At 42.4% G+C, this 27,634-nt stretch overlaps 1 protein-coding gene and 1 long non-coding RNA gene across 2 annotated transcripts in view; one reads left to right on the forward strand and one right to left on the reverse strand.

The window, feature by feature from the left end:
* The window catches only part of LOC309502435, a 188,375-nt gene that overhangs the window by 43,401 nt on the left and 117,340 nt on the right, over positions 1–27,634 (forward strand). The gene's annotated exons all lie outside the window — the stretch shown is intronic.
* LOC309502335 (receptor-type tyrosine-protein phosphatase F-like) overlaps positions 1–27,634 on the reverse strand; it is a 128,715-nt gene that overhangs the window by 42,749 nt on the left and 58,332 nt on the right. The window contains exon 4 of the mRNA XM_082174704.1: positions 8,595–8,783. Coding sequence (XP_082030830.1) covers positions 8,595–8,783 — 189 coding nt within the window. The remainder of the gene's footprint in view (positions 1–8,594; positions 8,784–27,634) is intronic.

Consider the following 27,634-nt stretch of genomic DNA (forward strand, 5'->3'; position numbering starts at 1 on the left):
ATGCGGCCATTATCCAATGCCTCGGGCTGAATCAGGCTTTGATGCATGGAGGTTTGGTTACAGCCTGAATCCACCAAAGCCTGATAGGTACCCCCCTTGATACTCACAGGTATCCGATACTGGCCAGCTTGATCGGGGGCAGCTCGTGGGGCGTCGGGGACCCGGATCAGTGTCCCCACCTCCATCACTGGACACCGATCTATGAAGTGACCCGGGTCCCCGCAGCGCCAACAAGCCGGCCCAGGCTTCCCCTCTGCTCTGTGGGTAGGAAGCGGGTCAAGGAATTGGCGTGGAGAGAGCGCCGCCGCCGCTTGCGGAGGACCCGATTCAGAAAACGACCCCCCCCCCCGGGTAAAGGCTCTGGATGGAGCCGCCGGCTCACTCTGGCTCCCCATCCTCCACCGCGGTAGAGGTCCAGAAAAGCCTCCGGGTCATCCTGCGGCCCCATTTTGTTCAGCGGCAGCGGTGAGGACGCAGGTGTTTGGGGGACGGCCTTAACCTCCCGGTCTATCCAGCTCCGGAACAGCTCGCGGTCTTCATGCTGGCCTCGGAGGAGTGCTTCAAAGCGATGGTCTTGCTCCTCCTTTATGGCCAGCAGCTGTCGATGTTGTCCCTGGTGAAGACCGGCGAGCGTTTGTATGATGTCCGCAAATGGCGAGGCTGGCGGGACTTGCATGGTGGCGATGATCTTCCTCCTTCCCGGGTTTCGGCTCCACTGTAATAAGGTTCGTAATGATGTAGATGTAGGAAGGAAGAAGACAGGGGTCGGCTGACTGGGACGCTCACTTTATTAACTCTTTTCAAATAAACAAAAAGATGCGCACAAAGCGCCTTCACCGTGCCACAGCACAGCTTTCAGACAAAACAATATTCTCAGCACAATTCTCTTTCCACTCTCCAGCAGCGTCCTTGTGAGGTCCCAGTCCAAACTCTCTCTCGCTCTCTCTCGCTCTCCTCGGTTATATGCGGTCTCTCCACGCCAATTACTGCAATCAGACACAGGTGTTCATCATCTGTACTTGACCTACTTACTCACCGCTCGGCCCCCACCTTTCTCTCCCGCTCCAGACCTCGCGAAACCACGCCCCCCTCGCCACAACAAAAAACTAATACAAAAATTAAAAAACAAAAATGAAAATGAAAACAGAAAATATTAACAAAAACTATAATAGTATATCATTATACTAAAATAAGACTGGCATCAACATGAATAAACTGGTCAAATGTATAACTTTAATACAATATATGTCGCGTTGGATAAAAGCGTCTGTCAAATGCATATATGTAAACTATGTAAAACTACATTTCCTATAATTGTCTGTAGCAGCAGGAGAATAATAAAACACGCAGATAATGCATCAATGACACACATTCTAATGCATGTCCTTTGCTGTTAATTTTGTTTCTATTTTATGTTTTTTTGGTCACACTTTAAATTAGTTTAAATTCTCACAATTAACTAACTATTAACTACGACTTCTGCCTCAATAAACTCATAATTACTGCTTATTAATAGTTAGTAAGGTCGTTGTTAAGTTTAGGTATTGGGTGGATTATGGGATGTAGAATATTATCATGCAGAATAAGGCATTAATACGTGCTTTATAAGTACTGATAAACCTAGCAATATGCATGCTAATAAGCAACTAGTTAATAGTGAGAATTGGACCCTAAACTAAAGTGTTACTGTTTCCTTTTTCGGATCACATTATATTTTTGATTTCCAAACTTGTAGTAACTTCCCAGGAGTGAGAAGTTTTTATTAATACTTTGCAATATGTGATGTTGCATTTGATCAAAATGAGGTATCTTTTAATTTCGCAGTTTTCTGTTTGCAATAGCCTTCACATTATGCCTATGGTACTTACAAATGCAGCTCAACAGCGTCTGGAACAGAGCTACTGTCTCTTTCTCTAGTCGTGCAGGAAAGAAGGCTTTCTATCACTTATTACACTTGTTGAAAACGCTAGTATCCGAGTAATGTTGAAAGATGTCATGCTGGCCTCTCTCAGTCTAATCTCACTTTCTCGCCCTGACATTCCCTCTGAAGAGTTCGGCTCAGAGTTACAGTCAAATTTTGAATTTCTTTCTTTCTTCTTCTTTTTTTATTCATTAGTTCTGTCATGTCAATGGGGAGCTTTTCTATCACTCAGTTTGGACATTCTGGTTTCTCCTGCTTAAAGCCGGGAGATGAGAGGCACTTGGTTAATACAAACTGTCATAATGACATTAAGTTTTTCTGCTGCGGGGAATGAGATCTTGTCAAGGTATCTCACAATTTCTCAAACCGCACAGCAGCTCTGCTGAGTTATTGATCAGACAGACTGCCAGCCATCAGAACAGGCCTTTATCTCTGAATAAAGTTCAGTTCAGATGAAAATGACATTACAATAATGTCACAATACATTATTCTTATTGAAGCTAAAACAGATTTAATTTTCTTTAATGCAATCTTCCACAGATTTGGTGGTGAAATATGACGAGTATGTTCATGACAGGTGAGTTTCACCCATGTAGTGTCACAGTGTCTGGTTTGTGTATTCCTGGTGTCCACTAGAGGTCCTCTTCCCCACGGTGTCATCCACATTATGAACTGCATTCCCCACAATCCTTGTCTGTACCAATCACTGTTCTTTGCACTCAGCTGTTCCCCGTCATTATTGTTCCCAGCTGTTCCCTGTTTCATTGTTAGTTCTGTGTGTATATATACCCTGGTTGTTTCAGTGTTTGTCACGGAGTCCTTGTCTATTATCACGCCACTTCTGAGTTCTGCTTTGTTGCCTGTTTTGTATTGTTTTATGTTTTGGATTGCTTCTTTGGTTTTGACCCTTGCCTGGACTGGATTTACGATTACGAATTACCCTAATAAATGCACTTGGATCTTACCTGTTTCCCATGTGTGGATCGTGACATGTAGATGTTAACTGGATGCATCTTTGTAGAGAAAACAGCTGCATGTTTTCTGGTGGTTTGGTATAGCTGTCTTTAAACACAGTATATTCTTTTCAATTAGGCTGAATCAGACGTTCATTAGTGAGACAGACGAGCAGAGGTTCATGCACAGAGACGAGGCCGGATTAAAGACGAGGAGGAGGAAGACAAAGAGAGAAAGACTCCAGAATGAGGACAGGGTGATGGAGGGGGGACACTTTGAGGTGAAAATGAAATCGAAAGATGACGCTTTTGGATATTTGGTCTGTTTTCAGCATTCTTACCTCTGATTGGTGTACCACCTGGTGAGGTAATATGAATGCAAATAAGATTAAAGAGAACTGTTAAGTGTGAAAGAGAGCAAGAGCTAGAGAGAGAAGAGGAGAGAAAGATGAACAGGAGAATTTCTTATTTAAAAAAACGGCATGTACAGTCTTCCCAGAAGATGTTTGGCTCTTCTGTTCTCAGTGTGTGTTCAGTCACATTACGTATAGTTTACATTTGCTGCTTTAGGGCAGAAACATACTCTATGCAAGCACACAAAAGAGCCCTGTACTGTTGTACACGTTCTTGAGTTACTCCTCCAGGACTCAAGGGAGTTACTGTGCTAAATGTCTGTGCAATCAAAAAAGATGTTATTATTCAGATAGCTGACTAAATCATCACAGACTCCACTCACCCTGGACACCCCCTGTTTGAACTGTTACCGTCAGGACGGCGACACAGATCACTGGCCACAAGAACATCCAGGCACAGGAACAGTTTCTTTCCACAGGCCATTTCCCTTCTGAACACTTAACATGCCCCCCAAGGCATATGCCTGTAAGTGCAATACTCCCACTGTCTAGTGCAATATTCTCTAACTCAGGTAAATGGTAAATGGTAAATGGACTGCATTTATATAGCGCTTTCACAGACCCAATGGCCACCAAAGCGCTTTACAATATTGCCTCACATTCACCCATTCACTCACTCATTCATACACCGACGGCGGTGTCAGCCATGCAAGGCGATCCAGCTCGTCGGGAGCAGCTGGGGTTAGGTGTCTTGCTCAAGGACACCTCGACACTTGGTCAGGTGGACAATCTACATGAACCACTGAGCCACTGCCGCCCGTGATATTTATATTTATATTATTCATACTACTCAAAATACTGTAAATATGTTCATAATCTGTAACATGCACTAGACTCCCACTGTCTAGTGTAATATTCTCTAACTCAGGTGATATTTATATTTATATTATTCATACTACTCAAAATACTGTAAATATGTTCATAATCTGTAAATGTTTATTCAGACCAGAGGCGGACAGAGTACACAGCTTAATTACTTGAGTAAAAGTACAGATACCCCTAGCTAAATTTTACTCAAGTACAAGTAAAAGTACGACAGTCAGATGTCTACTTAAGTAAAAGTACTAAAGTACTTGTTTTTAAAAGTACTTGAGTATCAAGAGTTACAAGAGTATTTTCTAAAAATTGCATTACTACTGCCACAGTGCTTACATACATTGGTAAACACAGCAAACACTTGAAGCGAAAACTATCATTAACTTGTTCAGAAAATTGAAATAGTCTGGCGAGGTGGGGCACAGGTTGGCACATTTCCGGGATGTGATATTTTTTTTCCCAGGATGGTAGGGGAAGACTCATGAATATTCATTAGGGAAGTCATCCCTGATTGGTCTGATGACCTAACCCCACCCCTAAACCTACCCGTCACTGGGGGTCTTATGACCTCCCTAACCCCACCCCTAAACCTACCCGTCACTGGGGGTCTTATGACCTCCATAACCCCGCCCCTAAACCTACCCGTCACTGGGGGTCTTATGACCTCCATAACCCCGCCCCTAAACCTACCCGTCACTGGGGTTAAGACGAATCAGGGATGACTTCCCTAATGAATATTCATCAGTCTTCCCCTACCATCTTGAAAAAATATATATATATCGCTCCCGGGATGGACCTGCTGCGTCTTCATCCATTGTTTCGTCCATGCTTTCGTCTCTTATCTAAATCTGACCATGGAGTTGACTTTGGCGGAAAGCTGAAGGTGATTGCTGATCAGTGGCGCCTGCACAATCCAATCACATTTGAGAGGGAAACAACAAATTGAGGGTTTCCGAGATGTTTCTTTTTTCCTTTTTTTTTAGAAGTAACGGGTACTCACAGTTATGGATAGAAATGTAGTGGAGTAAAGAGTACAATATTTGCCTTTCAAATGTACTTGAGTAAAGTCATGAGTACTCCCAAAAAATGATACTCGAGTAAAGTACAGATCCCTCAAAATTGTACTTAAGTACTGTACTCAAGTAAATGTACTCCGTTACTGTCCGGCTCTGATTCAGACTAAACCCAACTGTGACCCCTTTTTTTTTTACTTTTTATACTATTTTTATTTTTTTTTATATATTTTATTCTTAGAATTTGTATTACTATGTTTCTTGTTGTATTTGTATTTGTATATGTGCACTGGAAGCTTCAGTACCAAGAAAAATTCCTTGTGGGTGCAAGCACACTTGGCAATAAAGCTCTTTCTGATTCTGATTCTGATTCTATACACATGGTGAAAGTTCAATTCATTTAAACTAAAAAAACATGACAGAAAACTGTCCATAGAAGAAGAGTTTACACTAATATGTGCATTAGCGCCCCAATATGAAGCTTGCAATTTGAAATGAATTGCATTTTGACATATTTTCAAGCTTGATTAGCTAAAAGTCTCTGAGTTAATGTACTTGTGTAGAGTATGTTTTGGCCTTTAAATTACTCATTCTTGTGACGGCTGAGTAATAATTTCAACTCTATCTGCACAAGGGTCTTCAGCTATTTTTTACAGTGATGCACATTCTACCTCCAGCACAACTTTGGCCTTTGGATCCGACAGCAGCTGTGCTAAATACATACAGTTGTCTGATTTTCTTTTTTTTTAAGTGCAAAGTAAGAGTTCAATCTCAATGCATTGACCGACCCTTGAGTCTTATTATTTTGAGAAAGTGACTTTTGACTGTTGACTGTGATGCAGATTCGTGTCAATCGGGATCATAAGTCAACCACTCCACCATGTGAAAACAGTTCAGATTCGGAAGGGGGGTCAGAGACACGAGGAAGCCCCTGTAAACTGTGTGGATTGTGGTCCAAAGCCATCAGCAGTTTACAGAGAGCCTGGCGTACACTGGGACCCTCAGAAAGCCCAGGATGGTGTTTGGGCAGAGTCTGCAGTGTAGCGTGAGCATAATGAAGAATAGTAGGACTTTACTATATCTTCACTATGGCTAGAGGGAGAAAACTCAAGTATGTGTTAATGTTTCCCCTTAAAGAGCAGTTGGAAGTTAGAGTTCTCTATTCGCCGGCAGTCGAGAGACAGTCGCTATCAATCCTGGCTGTATTTATGACTTTAAACAGCAGCTAAGCTGGACATCCATTATCTTACTGAGGAGAAATCAATTATCAGCCTGACACATCTCTGTTCATAAAGATCTGTACACCAATCATCATAAATCACCTCTGCCTTTGAGCTTAGTGCACAAATCGGTAACAAATGTCTAGGGGATTTTCATCTTGTCATCATCTGCCAGGGAAAAATGTTTTGACTGCTAATAAAAGTAATTGCACAATTGAAGAAGATGCTAAATTTGAAGCATCATGCGTGTCCGTGGCACAAATGATGCCGAAATTAATACTTACGGTTAGGGGTTTGCTTGAACAATGGACTATTTTGACAGACTGTGATATAGATTTTAATTTTTTCATTGTTTTTATTACCTTGGCATTAAATTACAGAAAACTACACTGAAAAAAAAGAATTGGTGTAGAAACAATGTTTAAAGTTGTAGAAATGCTAATGCATGGATTTGTATATTTAGCTATAGGAGAAAATGGGGATGAAAAAATTATATTTTTGTTGTTTTCGTTCACGACTAGAGAATTATACCCTGGAAATGTGAAAAGGGTCCATGTTTAACTACACTAATATCTGAATGTCCTACGGCTCACATGTGTATAAGAGGCTCGACTCCTGACATATAGTCCACTTGTGAGTGTTTACATTGAGAGTAGCAGGATTACAATCCTAAAACACTCACCCTCTCTTTCCCATCTCTCTTTATCAGATTCTGCCACACGTCTGCATTGTAAACAGATTGTTGATTGATGTCCAGGAGAGAATCACCTGCTTTGGCAGGGTTGGTGGTAATTACTCGTACACAATGAGATGTTCCAGTGAGATTAAGTTTCCGTTTGAAGAGCTAGGTATTGAATTATGCGTGCTTTTCCTATTTGTTCCTAGCCGTTCTGTAAAAGGTCACAAACTGAGAAATTGTTTCATTAGCATTCGTTAATGGAAAAAAGCCTTCACACTAATGGCTGGAGAGCAAAGCTAATCTCAGGATCAAATAATGGACTGTATCCAAACAAATAAATTATGTGATTGTCTAGTAGCTGCAAGATGGATTGGCCAAATGGGAATAATGTGACAAATACGCAGCTGTTTGACGATTGACGCAGGAAACTATTGTTGACAGGGGCCGACTATTCTAATCAAAACAAACCACTGTGCTGTCATGTTAATCATGTTTGTGTGTCCTAACCGGAGGGTTATGTGAATAATAACTGTGAGCCAGTCTGTCTTCCTGTTTGTTTCTGTTTACTTTAAGACATGAAATGAAACCGGAGGCTCATTTCATCTGAAATGTCACTTGTCATACAGACGCAATGCCTTAGCTGCTATAAAGCACAATAGTAGGATTCCAGAAGTAAAAATCCCATTCATTCCCTCCACAGAGATTTGGCGAATGTAAACCTTTCCAGACAGACCTATGAGTTTTGAGGTTGTAAGTGTTTAATTGCCAAATCGCAGTGAAGAATTACACTACCTTGAATAATTTGCAATAAATGTCAAGCATTGGTTATCTTATACTTCCATTATTTATTAATCCTTAAACTTACACAAGCATTCAAAAGTTTCGGGTCGGGTATTGAAAGAAGTCTCTTCTGCTCACCAAGGCTGCATTTATTAGACAAAAAAATACAGTCAAAACAGTAACATTTTGAAAAATTATTACAATTTAAAATAACTGTTTTCTATTTGATTATATTTTAAAATTTAATTTATTCCTGTGATGCAAAGCTGAATTTTCAGCATCATTACTCCAGTCTTTAGTGTCACATGATCCTTCAGAAATCATACTAATATTATGCTGATTTGCTGCTCAAGAAACATTAATTTCTTTAAAAAATAAATTAAAAAAAGACCCTAAACTTTTGATCAGCAGTGCACAGGCAATCATTTTGTATTGTCTTTTCTGATTCAATTCCATCGATCCCTCATGAAATAAGTGCACAGTATTGAACCGTTGCCTCTTTTTTATGTTTCTTTTAAGTGTTGCAATGTGATTCATCTGGGAGCTGGTTTGGTTCAAGGCTTAGAATTCTTTATTGAAGAATTTTCTGAAATCCCTATGGGGAAAATGAATGGGAAAATATCTTGTTGGGCTCTATATTGTCTTTCTTGTTGTCGAGGTTAAAAAAATGATGCATGTTCAGCAGGGAACGCCGGCATCAATGTATGCAATCATCATCTTTGCAAAAAAGCGAGTGCACTCATTATAGTTTATTCTTCAAGCTTTGTCGGCTTTTGTGTGTTCACAGGGTTCTTTTTACCTGAACGGAGTTGCTTGATTCGTCCATTGCTGCTGTTAATGTCGACAGGTAGGAAGTCTTTGAACCAGGAGATCTCTGGATCGGGGTTCCCGCTGGCGGCACAAAGCATGGTCGTAGTGCGTGTTCGCTCCACCACCTTCAGCTGTGGACCCATGTCTATGGTCGGGAAGCCATGAGGGATCTGGTTCTCTGGAAAACACACAATATGACAAAAATAGAGGTGTCAGCACACATGACTGAATTGCATGATAAGCTGTGCTTTTTCGGTCGGAAAAGTGGCACTGCTCGTTTTTCTAAAGCTCAGCTCTTACAAATGTTTGTACGCAGGACCACCCGACCACCCAGCTGAAATGCGTGACTGTAAGACAGAGGTGGAGTAGAGATCATGGTGTGAAATCCACTGCTAATGTAAATACAAGCGGGCTGAGGCACTAACCAGTCACGCCTGATGTTTCTGGTCATGGATATATGAGGGTGAGGGGGTGATTTCCCTCCGGATATAGAGACACCTCACTGAACGCCTGGATCTGCCTGACCCACAGTTTGACTACAGGAACTCTAATGCTGGCATTGCTAATCTTGGCACCAATACTACTAAAATGAAATGGTAGAATTACGTTATGTACACATGCCTCTTTTTGCACTGCAGAGGTAAAGTCATCTTCATTTATATAGTGCTTTTTACAATACAGATTGTTTCAAAGCAGATTTACAGTGATAATAGGAAATGAATGCAATTAAACAAAGATTGTTTTGGCTGTACAACAGCTCTGGAAGAAAGTCACCGTCTAGCTTAAGTAAGTTTTGAATTGATTCATTTTCAGTGTAAAAATCATTAGGGCCGCTTAAATGACACCGTTTTTAACTGAAAACAGAAAACTTTTAATGCGTTCTGGCTGATCATTTACACGACAATGGTGTTTTGGTGGCCTGAGAACGCAAACTTTGAGGTAGGTTTGAAAGTGCACGTTTTTGAAAACGAGTTTTGAAAAAGCGATACCATAAGCGTGTAAACTGCAAAAACGTGAATCTGTGAAAACGGGGTCATGGAAAGCTCTCGCTCTCTCTGGCCCCGTTTACACCTGGTATTATTATGCATTTCAAATGCATTTTATCAAGTGTAGGGTCTCTGATTGTGTGTGACTACATACATCACTTAATATGTTGTTAGTCATAGCAACTATGTCACTATATCGTTCAATAAAATCACCCTCATGTCATTCCAAAACTTGGGGACTTTTTTCTTCTGTTGAACCCGAAAGATCCACAGAAGAAAGTAAGACACACTGTCTGTTTTGTGGAACACAAAAAAAGATATTTCCAAAAATAAATCATCTTGATAACATCAAAAAGTTTGTAGTGAAATACTGTAAGAGTGAGTTTGAAATCAGTAAATGTTTTAATGTTTCTGAAAGAACTCTCTTATCCTCACCAGGGCTGCATTTATTTGATCATACAGTAAAAACTGCAATATTGTGAAATATTTTAATGATTTAAAATAACTGTTTTCGATGTGAATATATCTTAAAATATAATTTATTCCTATGATAAAAGCTGAATTTTCATCATCTTCAGTGTCACATGATTCTTCAGAAATCATTATAATATGTGGATTTGCTGCCTAAGAAACATTTCTGATTATTATCAATGTTTAAAACAGTTAAGCTGCTTCATATTTTTGTGGAAACCATGATACAATACATGATTCGGGATACTTTAATGAATAAAAAGTTCAAAATAACAGCGTTTATTTGAAACTGAAATCTTTTGTAACATTATACATATCTTTAATTTGTCGCTGTTGTCCAGGATGCATCAGAGTCCATTACCGTTTACACTACACAATACAATGTGAACACCTCTGAAAGCGGCTTGAGTGATCCGATGTTCACCACGTTTAGCACTTCACTTGTGATTTCAATTGCTTGAGATGGATGTCACTACCAGATGTAAACAGGGTCTATGAGGCAGAGAGTTTCTCTGATATGTGGTTGAGTGGTAAGAGAAGGGAACAGCACAGAAGTTTACATAATGTGCTGTGAGTGTTTCTGCATGTTTGAAATGGGAAATAAGGAGTGGATGAGCACAACCAGAGAGAAACCAAACAGCATCCAGCGGTCACCACACTCTCACAGATAATGGAGGATGAAACAACTTGATGCAAATCAGCATCATTAAGAACAGCAGGTGCAGACTGGAAACATACGGGACTCAATGTTCTAAGTGTTCTCTGTTCATACACTAATTGAGCTTTGCAAACACACATGGGCTTCACAATTAATAGAGATAACATCAAAACTGTGATATGGTATAGTGTGATTATTAAAAAACGGTGATTTAAAGTTTAAAGGGTAACACTCGCCAAAATGCAATCTAGGGTATTTTTTGTTAATCTACCCAAGGTGAACTTTAGTTTAAAAGCATAATTAGAATGGAAACGTCACTTTTAAGTTTGACCATATTTTCGTTTTCGGTCAAATTGTCTTGTGAATGGGAGTGCTCGGGGCACGACTATGATAGCATCAAAAATCGCTATATTTAAAACACTAAGAAGGCTCGACACAACATGAAACTGTGCTGGAAGTATCACCAGGGGCTCTACACATGAACTCCAGCATTGAGAACAGTGTTTGTGTACACAGAGTTTACTAAAAAGAAAGATTTTGAACAGCTCACTGTCTCTGTGTCCGCCGGCATTATGACGAATGCGAATGAACTGACTCTGAATTTTAGTATTGCTTCTTACATGCGGATTCTTTTTCAAATACAAGGTCAATATTGATTTTCACTAACGACAAAACAACAAATTATCCGTGTGTTGTGGGATGTGTCTCCAATGTGTTTAGTTTAGGATAGCTCAGTGTGTGTGTGAATGAGAGTGAGTGAGTGCGCGTGTCCGAGGCGCGCACCTCCCCCTGTATGATCCCCGCGAAGCAGCGGATGAGAGTGGTGTGAGAGTGATACGGTGACCGGTGCAGGTAGTTAGCTATGTGCAGTGTATTTCAGTATGGTAAACTCTTCGGCAAGACGGCCTCTTTGTTTTTATATGCTACCATCACACTGAACAGCGTGAAGTTTAGGGAGTTAACCCCGGGAGGAGAACTACCGGCCCTGGAGAAGACGGATCTCCCCTGTGTCTCCCAACCACGGTTAGGAGACAGAAGCAGAAAAGGTTAACACGTGAATTTATATGGAACTAAGCTTTAGGAGCTTTACATCTTTACTCTCCTCCCTGTTATGTTGCATTCGGAGATCGACTATTTTTGACTGTCAAAATGCCTACACAGAGCATACAATGTGAACTGAAGAGGATCTGGATTCTTTTTCACATAATTCTCTAACTCTAAATAACACTAAATCTTCACTCTGGGCAACTAAATCTTCACTCTGGGCGACTAAATCTTCACTCTGGGCGACTAAATCTTCACTCTGGGCGACTAAATAATAAGAAAAAAAAAATAATTATTTTACTGTCAAAATAACGGAGTTCCTTTGGAATTATTAACAAGCAGAAGATATGCCGGGTTCTCCGGTTGTGGGCGGAACTAATGCGCAAACGGCGAGCTCATTGGCTGGCGCTCATTCCCTTTTTTGATTTCAGCAAATCAGTTCAAGTGAACGCTGATTACGTGATTAATATTCATGAACCCAGCAGCTCATCAATGCGTTGTCTATTGTTATAGAATTAGTTGTAGTATTATTATCTTTTAATAATAATTACTATTATCTATTAACTATTACTATTACTATTGTCCTAAGTTCAGTTAAAATGACAAATATGCATTCATTCATTAGTTCTAATTACTAATGTTCTGACATTAAATAGTGCTTGTGTCACAGTGTACCCACGAAGACTAAATATCAAGAGAACAGTCTTAATTATAGAATATCGAATAGGTTGTGCGATTATTCTCTAAAATAAAATCTCCATGTTTTCGGTGCTGATGTGGTGGTGACGCGTTCATGTAACCAGAGGGTGACGCTGCCAATAACGCACATAACAGCTGTCACAAAGAACCGGCAAAAGTAATGATTATGAATGTGTCAAATATAGCAAGGAGACATTTCAATTATTATTAATAAACTAGTGTTTTCTGTGTCAGTGTCGGCTGCAAAGATGAAGTTGACGATGCTGACTTCTTCGCAGTGAACGCGCCTATAGAGAGACATGCACATTTCATCCGGATTAGCCTACATAAGCAGAGAGTAGGCTAGTCGGTTTCTTTTCGTTTTGAATTGTTTTGTTTAAAAGCAGACAATTCAAGCTTTCTATATGGAATAACTAATGGAATATTGTTCAATTCGCTGATAATCGGGTGACCAGATCGCAAACCAGAATTCAAAGCCGACAAAGCTTAAATTTATGGCCTCATGCACAACTCACTCATTCGTCATGAATCCAAACGTTTCCATGGCTGTGATGTAACATTTAATTGCTAACCTATTATTTCTTTTGTAAACAAAGCTTTGTACTTTACTCGTGTCATAATATTCATGTAAAACAGCATTCACATACAAAAAATTTGTTTTGGCGGTGGTGCGGATGTCAAATTTACCAGCACAGCCCTAGTTTTTTACTTTTTTATTTTGATTGCGTGATTTAATATGACCAGAACATGTTTTCGTGAGATTCGTAACGCTCGGGCCTGAGAGTCTGAACATAGGCCTACATGAGACATTACATGTTTGAAGGAAAGCAGTTTCTACTGTGAAAAGCAGTCTGAAGGATTTCGAAGGATCTCTTTCAGCATTCAGTGACGCCGTAAGACAGCCGAGCCGCGGTTCATACCTCACACATCCTCAGGGAAATTAAACCAAAATTTAAGCTCTTTCTTCATTTATGACCGTGAGTGATGATGCTTAACACTGCATTTGAAATGACTAACCAATGTAAATACGACTGAAATGCCTTCTCAGGGGCCAAGTGCTTTGACGGCCTAAAACCTGATGAAGAATAACCCGTCATAGATACACACACATATGCCTATAACGCGGATTCAATTCACCATCATTAACGTCTGTCGTAAATCTCACAGATTAACAACACTGTAAAAAAAAAAATCGGTTACATTTACGGTAAAATACCAGCAGCTGTGGTTGCCAGAAATTTACCGTACAAAATATGGTAGCAAACTTTTTGATTTTACAGACTTTACTTAAATTTACAGTAATAAACCGTATTTAATTATCTGATATAATGTTAATTTACTATCCTATTAAAGTATTTACCAGTATTCTGTTTTGTACCATATTAATACTGTCAACCAATCACAGTGGAGATGAGAGTCACAAGATGATTTAAAGATCATCACAAGCAGCTCTTTCATAAGACAGTTAATACTACTATATAGAAGCTGCACAGTCTCATTCATACAAACACTAAACACCATCATGGTAACACATGTGAAATTTTTGAAATGCAATAAGCATTAATTTAACAACATTAAATGTAACATAAAACCCTAATGTACATAACTGATTAGAAAAAACTAAGAAAACTATGACGAAACATAGTTATTTCAACAAAAATACATCAAATGTGAAGTGTCACGCAGGGAATTGTGGGAATGTCAATTTACGTTTTTTCACTGTAAATTATACAATGACTTTTTCTTTTTCACTTCCAAAAACTGTAAATTTAACAGTATTTTACAGTAAATTACATTAAATGTACCGTTAGATCTATCACAGTTGTTTACCGTATATAGTAAGGAAACTTTCTCTTAACCAATTAACAGTTTTTCACTGTAGCATTTTTACAGTCTTTGACCGTTAAAATCACAATAATTTTTTACAGTGAAGACATATTAAATTGGTAACCATTTAAGAAGCATGTCATGTTCATAAGCAATAAGATTTTAACTAGAATTTATGATCCAATAAAACATGAATTAAATCCAGGGCCAATCGTCACTGCCATAAGGAAATCCATTAGGAAACATAATGATTAATCATAAATATCTTAATAATATCTACACCCTCTTTCACATATTGTATTTTGTCATTGTTTCAAACCTGTACGGCTTTATTTCTTCTGAGGAACCAGGGTTATTATCGCTACCTAAAATCCCCAAAAAACCTTTTCATTACTTGAAATAAAAAAATAAACAATTTTAACTTCAGCTAGTTGCCAATGCAACATTTCTCATTTTCATTTAGTTTAAGTTGAAGTACTAAATTAACTAAAACTAAATAAACTAAAACTAAAAACTATACAAACATCTTTAAAATAAAAACTTACACTTTTGCTAAAGTGTAACTCAGCTCAGTGGGGGACTGGGCCCCTGCCAACCACTGGAAACTAAACCTATGTCATGGATCAGCAATTCTGTGTGTGTGAAATGCCAAAACGAAAAAAGGAATGTTGTAATTTCTGCCCACTGCCCTGTTAAACGCATTAGCTGATCTTTGGAAAGGCCTTTCTAACAGCTTCAAGATGTAAGCCGGCGAGCAGCAGAGAGAAATAAACACATGGCGTCAGTCTACTGAACATGTTTGCCGACAACGAATTACCTTTGTGGGAAAAATACATTTGCAAATGTCTATGGGATAAAATTATCTGTCTGAATCCCCTCATCTATTTGCATGCACAGAAAGTGATGCTATACAGTAGGGCTGGGACGGTTACCGCATTACCGCAATACCGCGGTCACGTGACGCCTACCGCGGGTCTGAGCTTGTCACCGTCATCACCACAAAAAAAAAACAAAAAAAAAAAACAAACAAACAAAAAAACACTGGCCTTCACATGTGTTCACGTTGTGTCTAATGACATGGATTCATTGATTATAATGACATGGATTGTGTCTAATAACATTGTGTCTTACATGAATTCAAGGTTTTCTAAAGAAAAATTATCATCAAAAGATGGAGCAAATCCGACCTTTCACAAATTGGGGAGCGCAATGTTCCATGACACATAATAACATTCCATTCGTAGGCTATTGACTATAACCCCTTATTTACACTCTGTGGCACGTTACGGCTGCGACGCGGCTACCGGTGCTGATCGCGCCCACTCTAGTCAATGCTTGTGTTTACACCAGCCACGACGCGGCGCATTTCAGAAGCGTCTCTCCGCGCCGCTTCGCAAAATATAGGCGCCTAGTCTATTTTTGGCGGACGCCACGTCCAAGCCGCACCGTAAAAAAAAATACAAAAAAATATTTGGGCCTATAATTTGAAGCCCCAAAAGCAGGACCTCAGCTTTTAATTGCGCTTGCTTATTTAACACAATTCTCTCACGTGAAGACCGCGTTTGTCAACCCTCGCAGAGTCGCGGCAAGTGCACCGCACCAGAGAGTAATCTTGACGGCACTTGCAAGAAAATGGATAAGTAGGCTACATAATCAAATTCACAAATATTACACCATTTAAACATTATTAAAAATACATAGGCTACTGAGTTACTAAAACAATCTTTGTCAAAGAATACACTTGTATGTTCACAGTTTTTGTTTCCATTTGTTTAATTTCAAGATCTGAGGTGAATTATCCATTGTTGCTTTTACAGCTACAAAGCTGGAGCACTAAATGATATTCAAAGTCACATTGCATGCTTTTAACATTAAATAAAGCACATAAACAGTACCTGAGATTATCATTGCCATGTTTGTTGTTCCAGTCGCGGCGTCGCAGAAAAAAAAACTGGGGGGAGGGTGGGGAGGGGGGTTGAGGTTTAAAGCGGTTTACTGCTATACTGCGGTAATTTCTTGCTTTTCAACCGCGGTAAGAAAAAAATCCATACCGTCCCAGCCCTACTATACAGTATATTGGATTTCTGTCAGGGTTTGTGTGTAGGTTGCAATTTTATGTCGCTCCAGTTGACACTTCATGTCATTCTGGGAAAAGATACCTAGAGGAGTTCCCTTTCGAGGCCCCCAGCGTGATTGCGTCTGAAGCATCTATGTCAACTAGTCCAATGGAATGAATGAGCGTCACGGGCGGGTGACGTCATGACCAGGAAGAGATAAAAGCGCATCCGGTGCAACCGGCATTAGCTTCTGTTGCCTCAGCAAGCGATCTGTGTCAATACTGTCTGTCTATATTTACTGTTGTCTGTCACACGTTACTATGGCAAAACAAGTATTTAAGCAGTGTGCTTATCCTTGCCCGCGTTATTTAACGGGTGGGGATACACATGAGCTTTGTGTAATGTGTTTGGGAGTAGAGCATGCGGTATCAGCCTTCGAGGGGGCTGATTGCCAGCATTGTGAACGGCTTCCTCTCCGTACGCTCCGCTCTCGCCTGTCACTTTTCAAGGAAAGTGGCGAGGCTCGCGATCCTCAGGGTGCTGGACCCGCTGCTGCCGAGGCAGCACGGAGAAAGCACACCTGGGGTTCGCAAATGGATCTTTCAGCGGGGTTGGAGACGGATCAGAGGATCCTTTCTCCTCCCTTACCTGGGGGATCTAGTGCTCTCTCTTCGGTGTCGGGAGCCCGCTCTGCGGATTCTCCCGTCCGGGAAGAGAGCCTAGTGCTTCGATGCTCTAGTTCTGAGGAGGTAGATGTATTAAGCACTGGCAGTGACACACATAATAAGGGGGAAGAGGATTCGCCATCTCTTTCCCCCGCATATGAGGAGTTGGTGGATGTTATCACTCGAGCTGTAGAGAAGTTACATATTGATTGGCCAGGCGAGAAAAGAGGTGCTCGTGGGCGGATTGGGCGGAGCAATTGGGCGGTCTATGGCAGCATTAGTAGCCACTGAAAGACACCTCTGGCTTAATCTAGCAGATATAAAAGATAAAGATAGATCTTTTCTGTTAGATGCGCCTGTGGATCCATCTGGTCTTTTTGGCAATGCTGTTAATTCAGTAGTTGAAAGATTTCAAGAGTCAAAAAAGCAAGCAGAGGTTTTTAAAAAGTTTCTCCCTCGCCCTGTCCAACTCACTGGGGCTGCTGGGCGTGAACAGCCCCAGCCGTCTAGCTCCTCATATCGAGCACAGCAAAAGGAGAGTGTTGCCTCTCGTGCGCCTCCACAGAAATATTGGAAACAGACGCAACACTCTCAGTCGAAGTCTTCTAAACCGAAGACCGATCTGAGGGTCGTTCTTCAGGCTAAGAAGGCTTCGACTCAAAAGAAGAAGTCCTGACGCCACCAGCGTCAGACCAGTGAGGGTAGCCCCAATTGAGATGGAATGGTGTACACCTCAGTATACGGTGCCCGTTCCATCTCGATGCCCTCAGGGGGCCGTTCTGCCAATCCCGCCACCCTCGGTGTTTTCGGGACGCAGCGGTCTCCAGCGAGTTTCTGGCGCAGTGCCAACCCGACATTGCGCCAGACTCGCACCTTCTGAGGGAGGTTCAAAAACAGTCAGTTCAGGTGTTTCCTGCCAGTATGCTTCAGGTCCCAGAACTGTCTGTCTCAAATATACCAGAGGCCAGCCTCGAGAGGCTGGTTCCCTTAGTAGATTTTCTGGCGGAATGGAAGAATCTGCCGAATATATCTCAATGGGTCCTGCAGATAGTAGAAAAAGGTTACAGAATCCAGTTTGGTTCTCGTCCACCACGCTACAACGGGGTGTTGCTAACGTTAGTACAGCCCGAGCAGGCTCTGGTGATGGAGCAAGAAGTGAAAGCTCTGTTGGAAAAGGAGGCTATAGAGCAGGTGTATTATCCCGACAGAGAATCGGGTTTTTACAGCCGTTATTTCATTGTTCCAAAAAAGGATGGAGGGTTGCGTCCCATATTAGATCTTCGTCGTTTGAATCGTACAGTTCAGAAACTCAAGTTCAAGATGCTGACACACAAACAGATCGTGACTCAAATCAGATCCGAGGACTGGTTTGTCACGATAGATCTGAAAGACGCATACTTCCATGTCTCCATCCTCCCTCAGCACAGGAAGTTCCTGAGGTTTTCTTTCGGGGGCAAAGAATACCAGTATCGGGTGCTTCCATTTGGTCTAGCTCTATCACCTCGCACGTTCACGAAGTGCGTAGATGCAGCTCTGGCCCCGCTCAGGCTGCAGGGCATACGCATTCTGAATTACATAGACGACTGGCTGATTCTAGCGGAGTCAGAACAGTTGACGGTTCGGCATCGAGATGTCGTCCTCGATCATTTGCAGAAATTGGGGTTGAGGCTCAACGCCAAGAAGAGTGTGCTTTCTCCAGTACAGAGGACCATTTTTCTTGGGGTGGTTTGGGATTCGGTCACGATGCGAGCCGTCCTATCGCCCGCTCATATAGCTGCTATCCTTACAGCCACAAAAGAGCTAAAGCTAGGCCAGTCACGCACTGTGAAACAGTTCGAGAGACTATTGGGCCTCATGGCAGCAGCGTCAAACGTGATGCCTTTTGGCCTGCTGTACATGAGACCTTTGCAGTGGTGGCTCAGGACCAGAGGGTTCTCCCCGAGAGGAAACCCGCTCCGTATGATCAAGATCACGCGGCGGTGTCTCCGCGCCTTGCTTATTTGGAGGAAACATTGGTTCCTGTCCCAGGGTTCGGTGTTGGGAGCTCTTTGCCATCGAGTTGCTATCTCAACAGATGCTTCCCTCACCGGCTGGGGAGCGGTAATGGAAGGCCGTTCAGCTCAGGGTCTGTGGTGGAGTCATCATCTCTCTTGGCACATAAATTGCCTGGAGATGATGGCCGTCTTCAATGCGTTGAGACATTTCCTTCCAGACCTGAGGGGCCATCATGTGCTAGTTCGAACAGACAACACATCGGTGGTCTCTTATCTAAATCGTCAGGGGGGTCTGCGTTCGCGTTCGTTATGCAAGTTGGCACACCAGATCCTCCTATGGTCATTGGGGAAAATACTCTCTCTGAGGGTAGTGTATATTCCAGGGGACCAGAATATAGGAGTGCGAGCACTGGACACTTATGTTCATCGGACTTCTTCGTGGAGAAGATCCGATCAGTTATTTGTTTGCTTTGGATCACCCAAATTAGGTCTTCCGGCTTCTAAGCAGACAATTAGCAAGTGGATAGTTGAGGATATTTCTCTTGCTTATGAGTCCTCTGACCAGCCGTGCCCTTTGGTGGTCAGAGTTCATTCCACTAGGAGTATGGCGGCCTCTAAAGCCTTATTATCTGGAGTTTCTCTCCAAGAGGTTTGTGATGCGGCGGGTTGGTCCTCACCGCTCACATTCGTGAGGTTTTATAGCTTGGACCTGGATGCTGCCCCAGGGTCTCAAGTGCTTAGTGCCTAAGTGTTAGTTCTGACAACATGTTGACACTCAGGTATTAGTAAGTTTGGCGATTTGGGTATTCTCGTTCCCAAAGCGTCATCGACGCATCGCGAGTTCCCTCGAAAGGGAACGTCTCAAGGTTACGACTGTAACCCTAGTTCCCTGAGTAGGGAACGAGATGATGCGTCGCCCTGCCATACTTCCTACATCCCTGTGATCGACTTGCTTCGGCAAATTTCAAAGCTAATGCCGGTTGCACCGGATGCGCTTTTATCTCTTCCTGGTCATGACGTCACCCGCCCGTGACGCTCATTCATTCCATTGGACTAGTTGACATAGATGCTTCAGACGCAATCACGCTGGGGGCGTTCCCAAAGCGTCATCGACGCATCGTCTCGTTCCCTACTCAGGGAACTAGGGTTACAGTCGTAACCTTGAGACATTTTCCCATTCCTGTATGGTGGAACATTTAGTGCATGAAGTATTTCAGGACATCTTGAAAAGGCTTTGTAGTTCTTGAACTCAAACTCTAGATGCTGAGCATTTCAGTGAAATCCAGTGAAATGGCTTTCAGGTGACATCATTAGCTATAGCACAAATGAGCAGAGCTGAGACAAGACGAGATTAAATGACACCAGAACAGGCTCAGAAAAGAGGAATGTAGAGGCAAGATGATTAGAGAAAAGAGAAAGGAAGAATAGCGGAGAAAGATAAGAACATATGAGCACAGATGAGATTAGACAAGATGGAAAGATGATATTTAATAATATAACAGGGAAAAGAATAGCGTAGAGATGAGATGAGAAAACAAACAAAATGAGCGAAAGAGGAGATGAGATGCAAACAGAACTGGTTCTAAGAAGAGAAGACTTGATTACACAACTTGACTAAACAGTAAAACAAACGAATAAACCCTCAATGCTTGAAAAGGCCTTCATGTTTGATTAGTACCATGTGTTCCACAGTGTAATTGTCAATACACACTGCTCAAATTTGTGAAAATCATTTTGGTAATAACCAGCCAAGAAAATCTGCTAGTCTGTGGAGAACACTGATGTAAACCAAAGGACGGGTGAGAAATGTTGCTCCGACTACAATGATATCATAGCCTGGAAACCCAGACCTAAATCTGAAAGATTAATGGTCTGGCATCGACTAATGAAACTCGGCCAGCTCGAGGGACGGCAACAAGCATGCATTTGAAAATCTCACGGCACGCAATTGGATAACACTACGACCAATCACAATAAGCTTAGCTACCAGCGGAGCTAACTGGTAGATTAGACTCTTGCCGTATCCGGTCGGCAAAACAGCAAAAACGCCCTTCTTGCAAAGGAAGGATTCGAGCGGCGTCTTCTGTTCCTCTTTTAGATAAAAAGTCTAACTCGTTCACTGTAGCGGCCAAAGCTGTTTCAAACAACTGGTGTTCATCCATAGCCATCTTGCAATGTTTACTAATGACTTCGACGTCGCAGCGCTGTCGTCATCTCGCCTCTGGCCCGCCTATATCAGATAACCCGATGTGATTGGTGCAGCTCGGATACAAGGGCTTATTTAATGAGCATCATTACTCGACACCAGAGTAACTCGCTGAGCAAATTCAACTTGTGCTCTCGCGAGAACTCTGGATTACCAGGGTAATGATATCACAGACATAACACCAAACCTACAGACCTAATAAATCCTGCACAGGTTCAGCCCACATGATGATTTGTGGCTCAGAACGCACATTTAAACACACTTTGGATCGAAAGCATGAGAGAGCGTTGCCCAGTTTCGAACACAGTTGGCATCATATAAACCCACACTACCAGAGCTGCAGGCACAGGTAATCTACTCAAATGTGCCCTCAAATGAACTTGCATCTTTAAACACACACACATATACACACACATATACACACACACACAACTCTTTGCTTTGAGCAGAGGAACCACAGCAAGGCTTACTGAGAACAGAGGCAGCTATCAGAGCGCTGCACATGTTCCAATCCCGTGGAAGAGTGTGTGTGTGTGTGTTTCTTCCCCTCACAATCCTGTGAGATGGAGGGCTGATAAGCTTCATAACCATCAGCAGAATAACAATAACAAACCACTGAGAACAAAACGTCTGGTTTGGCTGAACTTTTTACAGTTTCCCTCAGTCAGCATGTGAGAAGAAGGCAAGAAACATTTCAAGGAGTTTTTTGGGAAAATATATTTAAGCAAAATCACAAGAGCAAGACTGCTTGTTTTGAATATCAACCCATTTTAGGTTGTAGGCACAAGAAGCAGCTAATATTAAGACCAACAGTGTAGTACTGCTTTTATGCAACAGTTTGTTGCACACTTAAAACAGACTCCGTCTTCTCTTTTGCAACTTTATTTAGCCAGTTCTGTTGGAATTATTAATTTTTTTACACGAAGCAACACAACATTTTATACCATCAGTGATATAGCCTACGTTCACTTCACTTGGCTCAGCCATAATTTAGGAAATTATGAAATTATAAAATAATACTTCTAAACATAATACTTCTAGGTCGCAACACCCTCCCCCACTAAAAAAAAAATGTGTCCAAACATTTTCTTTCCTATCTTCACAATCTTAATCAACAATGTCTCCACAACGGAACACATGGTGGAAAGTAAGTAAACAGGTAAGTATTTTCACACACATCATACATTACAGGGTGGTTATAACATATTATCGCTCAGTATTCTTTTTTTTTTCTTTTTATTTGGCAAGTCTCTCATGGCAACAATACTAGACTAAGTGTCCATAGTCCATTAGTATCAAAGGGTGAATAATCCATTGAAGTATTGGTGGGCCCCCCAATCTTCACAAAGGGACAAGGAAAATACCACATACACCCCAAACTTATGTGTCTACATATTCCAAAGCCATGCATTTAGTAATATATACCGTAAGTGTACACACAGCTACTGTTCCTGTAACCACTGCTTGTATATTACACTACTGTTTTAATTTCAATATACCAGGATCATAACCAATTTCTGTACTTATTACTTAAATAACTGTACAGATTACCTGTTCTGTATTATGTGTTAGCTACTACCATGAACTGTAACTTGCAATGGATAAACATTAACTATAAACTAACGAATAAGATTATCTCTGTGTGTCTTTTATATCTATCCATGATAAAAAGGATACACAAATGATGATCTGGTAGAGAAGTCACAGGCAGTTCCTGTGGACGTCTTCACACCAACATGGCAGGTCTTCAGCTGTTGAAAGGTTGGCTGGCCTAGCTGGTCATAGGTGTAGATACGCCTGGGCTGCCTAGCTCCCCTTAGCCTGTTTCTCCACATCTCTGTATCACTCTGCTCATCCTCTGATTCAACAGCTGGAACATCAATCTCCCTCTCCGAGCTATGTCTCTCCTCAATAGGCTCCTCTTCAGGCTGTAACTTCGGTACAAGCGCCCTCTCAGGCCTGTCTCGGGGTGTCTCTGTTCTCGGACAGAACTCTTCTGCTTCTGCATTCAAAGGTGTCTCAGCATGTCCCACTGCTGTCCAGAGACGATACTCCTCCTCACTGGAACTGTCTGTATCTGTTCGGTAAGTATCATGTCTGGCTGTATGATCCCTTCTTGTTGTCCGTTTTGCTTTTCTACTGTTGTTTTTCTCCTCAAGGTTGGGTTCATGACCTTCTGGCTCTTCAACCAAATAAGGGCATGGTAGAAGTAGGTTACGATGTAACACCCGTCGTCTCCCTGTTCCTTGCAATGGTTCAATCACGTATACTGGACTATCGGGGCCTTTTCTTCCCTTGACAACATGAATCATGTCTTCCCAGTGGCTACGCAGCTTTCCAGTACCGCCTCTGGGCGTGAGGTTTCTCACCAGGACATGATCACCTGGTTCCAGAACGGAACTCCATGTGCGCTGATTGTAGTTTTTCTGTCCTCTCCTTGCACTTTTCTTCATGTTTTGCATCGCAATAGCATAGGCTTCTTGCATGACTTCTCTCCATTTCTCTGCATAGTCAGTCTGTGACTGGTTCCTTTCTCCTCCTTCCTTGGGGAACATTAGATCGACTGGTAAAGTTGGCTCACGACCAAAGAGAAGGAAGAATGGGGAGAATCCCGTCGCTTCATGCACAGTTGAGTTATAGGCATGGACCACTTTGTTTAGGTGTTCTTTCCACCTTGACTTCTGAGACTCTTCAAGCGTGCACAACATACCCAGCAGCGTTCTGTTGAAGCGCTCTGCAGGATTAGCTTGAGGGTGGTATGGGGAGGTGCGTGAATGGCGAATACCGCAGTAGCCTTGTAGCCTGTGAAAGAGAGTATTTTCAAACTCTTTTCCCTGATCATGATGTATCTTGGATGGAAAACCAAAACGCATAATAAAATCATCAAAGAGTTTTCTGGCCGCGGTCTTCCCAGACTTGTCTTTTGTTGCGTAGGCCTGTGCGTATTTGGTAAAATGATCCACCACTACAAGTATATACTCCTCACCCCCTTTACACTTGTCTAAGTGTAGGTAGTCGATGGATATCATCTCAAACGGTGCAGAGGTCTCAATGCTCTGGATAGGTGTCCTGATTATTCTGTTAGGTTTTTTCCTTTTTATGCAGCGACACATCTGGGTAACATAGTGTTCCATTTCCTGTCTCATCTTTGGCCAGAAGAACCGTTCTCTTGCGAGAGCCACCATTCGTTCGGCACCTAAGTGTCCCATTTCCCTGTGGAGATGCTTGTACACAATAGGCTTCAGGGATTCAGGAACAACTAACTGCTTTCTCGCTGCAGTCTCTCTTCTGAGGATGCCATCTCCATCGATCTTTAGACGGGGCCACTCTCTGAGAAGTTGTCTCACTGCTCCACTTTCTGCCAGCTTGTCTTTATGTTTCAAGAATGAATGTGTTTTTTTCAAAGCCAGAGCTCTACTAATGGCTAAGTCTGCACTCTGGGCAACTCTGATGTCTTCTACTGCAAGAGGCTGGATTGGCTCTGAGATGTTACACTCCTCTGACAGTGCATCGATGTTACATGTGACAGCAGAGATCCAATCAACATCTCGGGTTTTATCTCTTTCCAGAGCTTTTCCGATGCATTCTATAGCTTCCTGAGGGCATTCCTCTGTACACTCTCGCATGATCTCTTCAATGGGCTTTTGTCTTCGTGACAGGAAATCCGCGTCTCTGTTTGCTGTTCCGGGTCTGTACTTCAATGTGAATCTATAATCCGCCAGCTCTGCCACCCAGCGGTGTCCCGCTGCATTGAGCTTTGCTGACCTCGTGACATAGGTCAAGGGATTATTGTCACTATATACCACAAAGTCAGGTGCATGGAACAGGTGGTCACGAAAACGTTCTGTGATGGCCCATTTTAGTGCCAAGAATTCTAATTTGCCAGAATGTAGCTTGTAATTCTTTTCTGCCGGTGACAATGTCCGTGAGCCATAGGCAATGACCCTAAGAACACCCTCTTGACGCTGGTACAAAACTGCACCTAAGCCCTCTTCTGAGGCATCCACATTAAGTACAAAGGGTTTCTCCAAGTCCGGATATGCCATCACTGGTGGATTTGTCAGCTGATCTACCATCCTGTTCAGTATTTCCTGGTGAATCATTGTCCACTGGACAGCATGGGATGGTGGCAACTGAGCAGACTTACGGCTTACATTCTTTCTCTTTTGGCTTTGCGTCTGTTCAGACTTAGGCTTTGCTAACAGTTCGTAGAGAGGTTTGGCTATCCTGGAGAAGTCTGGTATATAGGATCTATAGTAACTGAGGAAACCCATCAGCTTCCTCACCTCTCACACAGTGGTTGGTGTCTCATGCTTCAGTGCTTGAACTGCTTCCCCCTCTTTGGGATTCATCTTGTATCCCTCTGCAGAGATTACTCGACCCACATAACAGACCTCACTTTTGAAAAAGTCAAATTTTTTTGGCCTCAGTTTTATACCACACTCTCTTTGCCGTCAAAGTACCTGTCTCACGTTATGGATATGTTGTTCAAAGCTGGAGCTAAACACTAACACATCAGCTAAATATGGGACACACACCTCATCTCTCAGATCTCCCAGGCATCCCTCCATGTAGCGCTGAAAAGCTGCAGGTGCATTAGTAAGCCCAAACGGGATCCTCACCCATTCATACAGTCCCCATGGTGTTATGAATGCGGTGCAGGGTCTACTTTTCTCACTCATGAAGCCCTGGTGGTAAGCCTTGCCCTGGTCCAACACCGTGAACCAGGAGTTGCCCCCCAGGTTTTCCAGGATTTCCTGTATTCTCGGGATTGGATGACGATCCGGCTGTGTTTTCCCGTTCAGCAGTCTGTAGTCTATGCACAAGCGTAGACCTCCATCTTTCTTCCTCACGCATACCACAGGTGAAGAATATGACGAACAAGACTTCTGGATGCAGCCTCGACTGAGTAAGTCCTGTATGTGAGTTTTCACTTCTTTGTAGAGGTGTCTAGGAATTGCATTGTATGTTCTTTGCACCGGCACATTGTCTTTTAATTGTATCTCCATTTGCAACTCTTTGATACAACCTGTGTCCCAATCATCCTTTGCAAAAACATCACATTCCTCTCTGAGCATTTGTTGTACCTGTTGCCGTTGGTCATCTGGCAGATGGCTCAGATCCACAGGTGGGTCCCAGGGCTCAGCTTGTGGCATCCAGCTGGATTGCTGTGCAAGTGAGGTGACACTGCAGCTGGCTCGCGCCTCAGGTCTCTGATCAAACGTAGACTTTGTCTGCGACGGGTAGATGGCATCAACACTGTGCAACCATCCAAGTGTCGTGCGACTACATAGCATGATGTCATTGTCAGTCAGATTTTCAACAGTAACCTCTATTTTACCGTTATCTTCTGAAGGGAGCTGAATTAACTGCTCTCTGATGACTAAGCCTGTTGGCCATGATGTCTCATGGTTCGGCTCCAACACCACATGTGACGAACTCAACACTCTCTTGTTTAGCCGGCCGCATGGCACTGCTACCACTTTGTTTTTCGGGATGGTCACTGGTTGTCTGCCTACTCTGGTTAGGTGGGGTTGGTTCTCAAGCTTTCGTTTCTTTAAAACAGACAAGACAGCTCTCGCCGTTTTGCGCCCTACCTCCAGTGCTGAGCACAGTTTTTCCACCATGTGACCAGAAGGAGTACAGTCTCCACAGGTGTCGTTCGTCAATGCTAGTTCTTCAATCACATTAAAGCCAATGATGGGGCGTTCAGTGTCACTGCTGGCAACCAGGATTGGGACCACAACAGGTTTGTCACTCATCCCAGCCACAGCATTCTTAGACAAGGTGAATTTGATTTCCATCCATCCATCCATCATACAGAATGTCTGTTCCGTTTGCAGCTGAAAGCTCCAATGCTCTCTCCTCAAGCAGCTCCTCCACTGGTCTCACCTTAACATCTGGCAGGTATTTTCTTTTCCAGTTCGTTCCCACTATTGATACCTGTGAACTGGTGTCCCACAGTATTGAAGTGTCAACTCCCTCTAGGGAGGCTCGAACTAGGCATCTCCTCCCTACTAGCTTGGCTGTTTGTCGTTGTTTACCAGTAAGTGGTGCTCTTAAGCTGAACAGATCCACGTTGTCTGTGTTTTCGGCAGGATGAATCAGAATTTTGTTTGTACTGGCTGAGGTATTTCTCATTCTACAACCTGATGCCCAGTGTTCTGCGCTGCCACACTTATAACAGTGACTACACCTTCCTTCCGGATTGGACAATTGGCACTGCTGACACTGTTTCCTATTTCCAGTCTTTGGCTGTGGTCGATATTTTCGGTTCGGCTGTTCACTCACTCTCATTGGTTGGGGCTTAGAGGTCTGGTGGAGACTAGCAATTTGAGTGGTGAGATCCTGAATAGATCCTGAGATCCTTCACATATAGCTTTATTACCTTGGTCAACCTTTTCCATCAGTGTATCACGTTT

This window comes from Leuciscus leuciscus (genome assembly GCF_965113295.1).
Source record: "Leuciscus leuciscus genome assembly, chromosome: 7".
NCBI classification, from domain to species: Eukaryota; Metazoa; Chordata; class Actinopteri; order Cypriniformes; family Leuciscidae; genus Leuciscus; species Leuciscus leuciscus.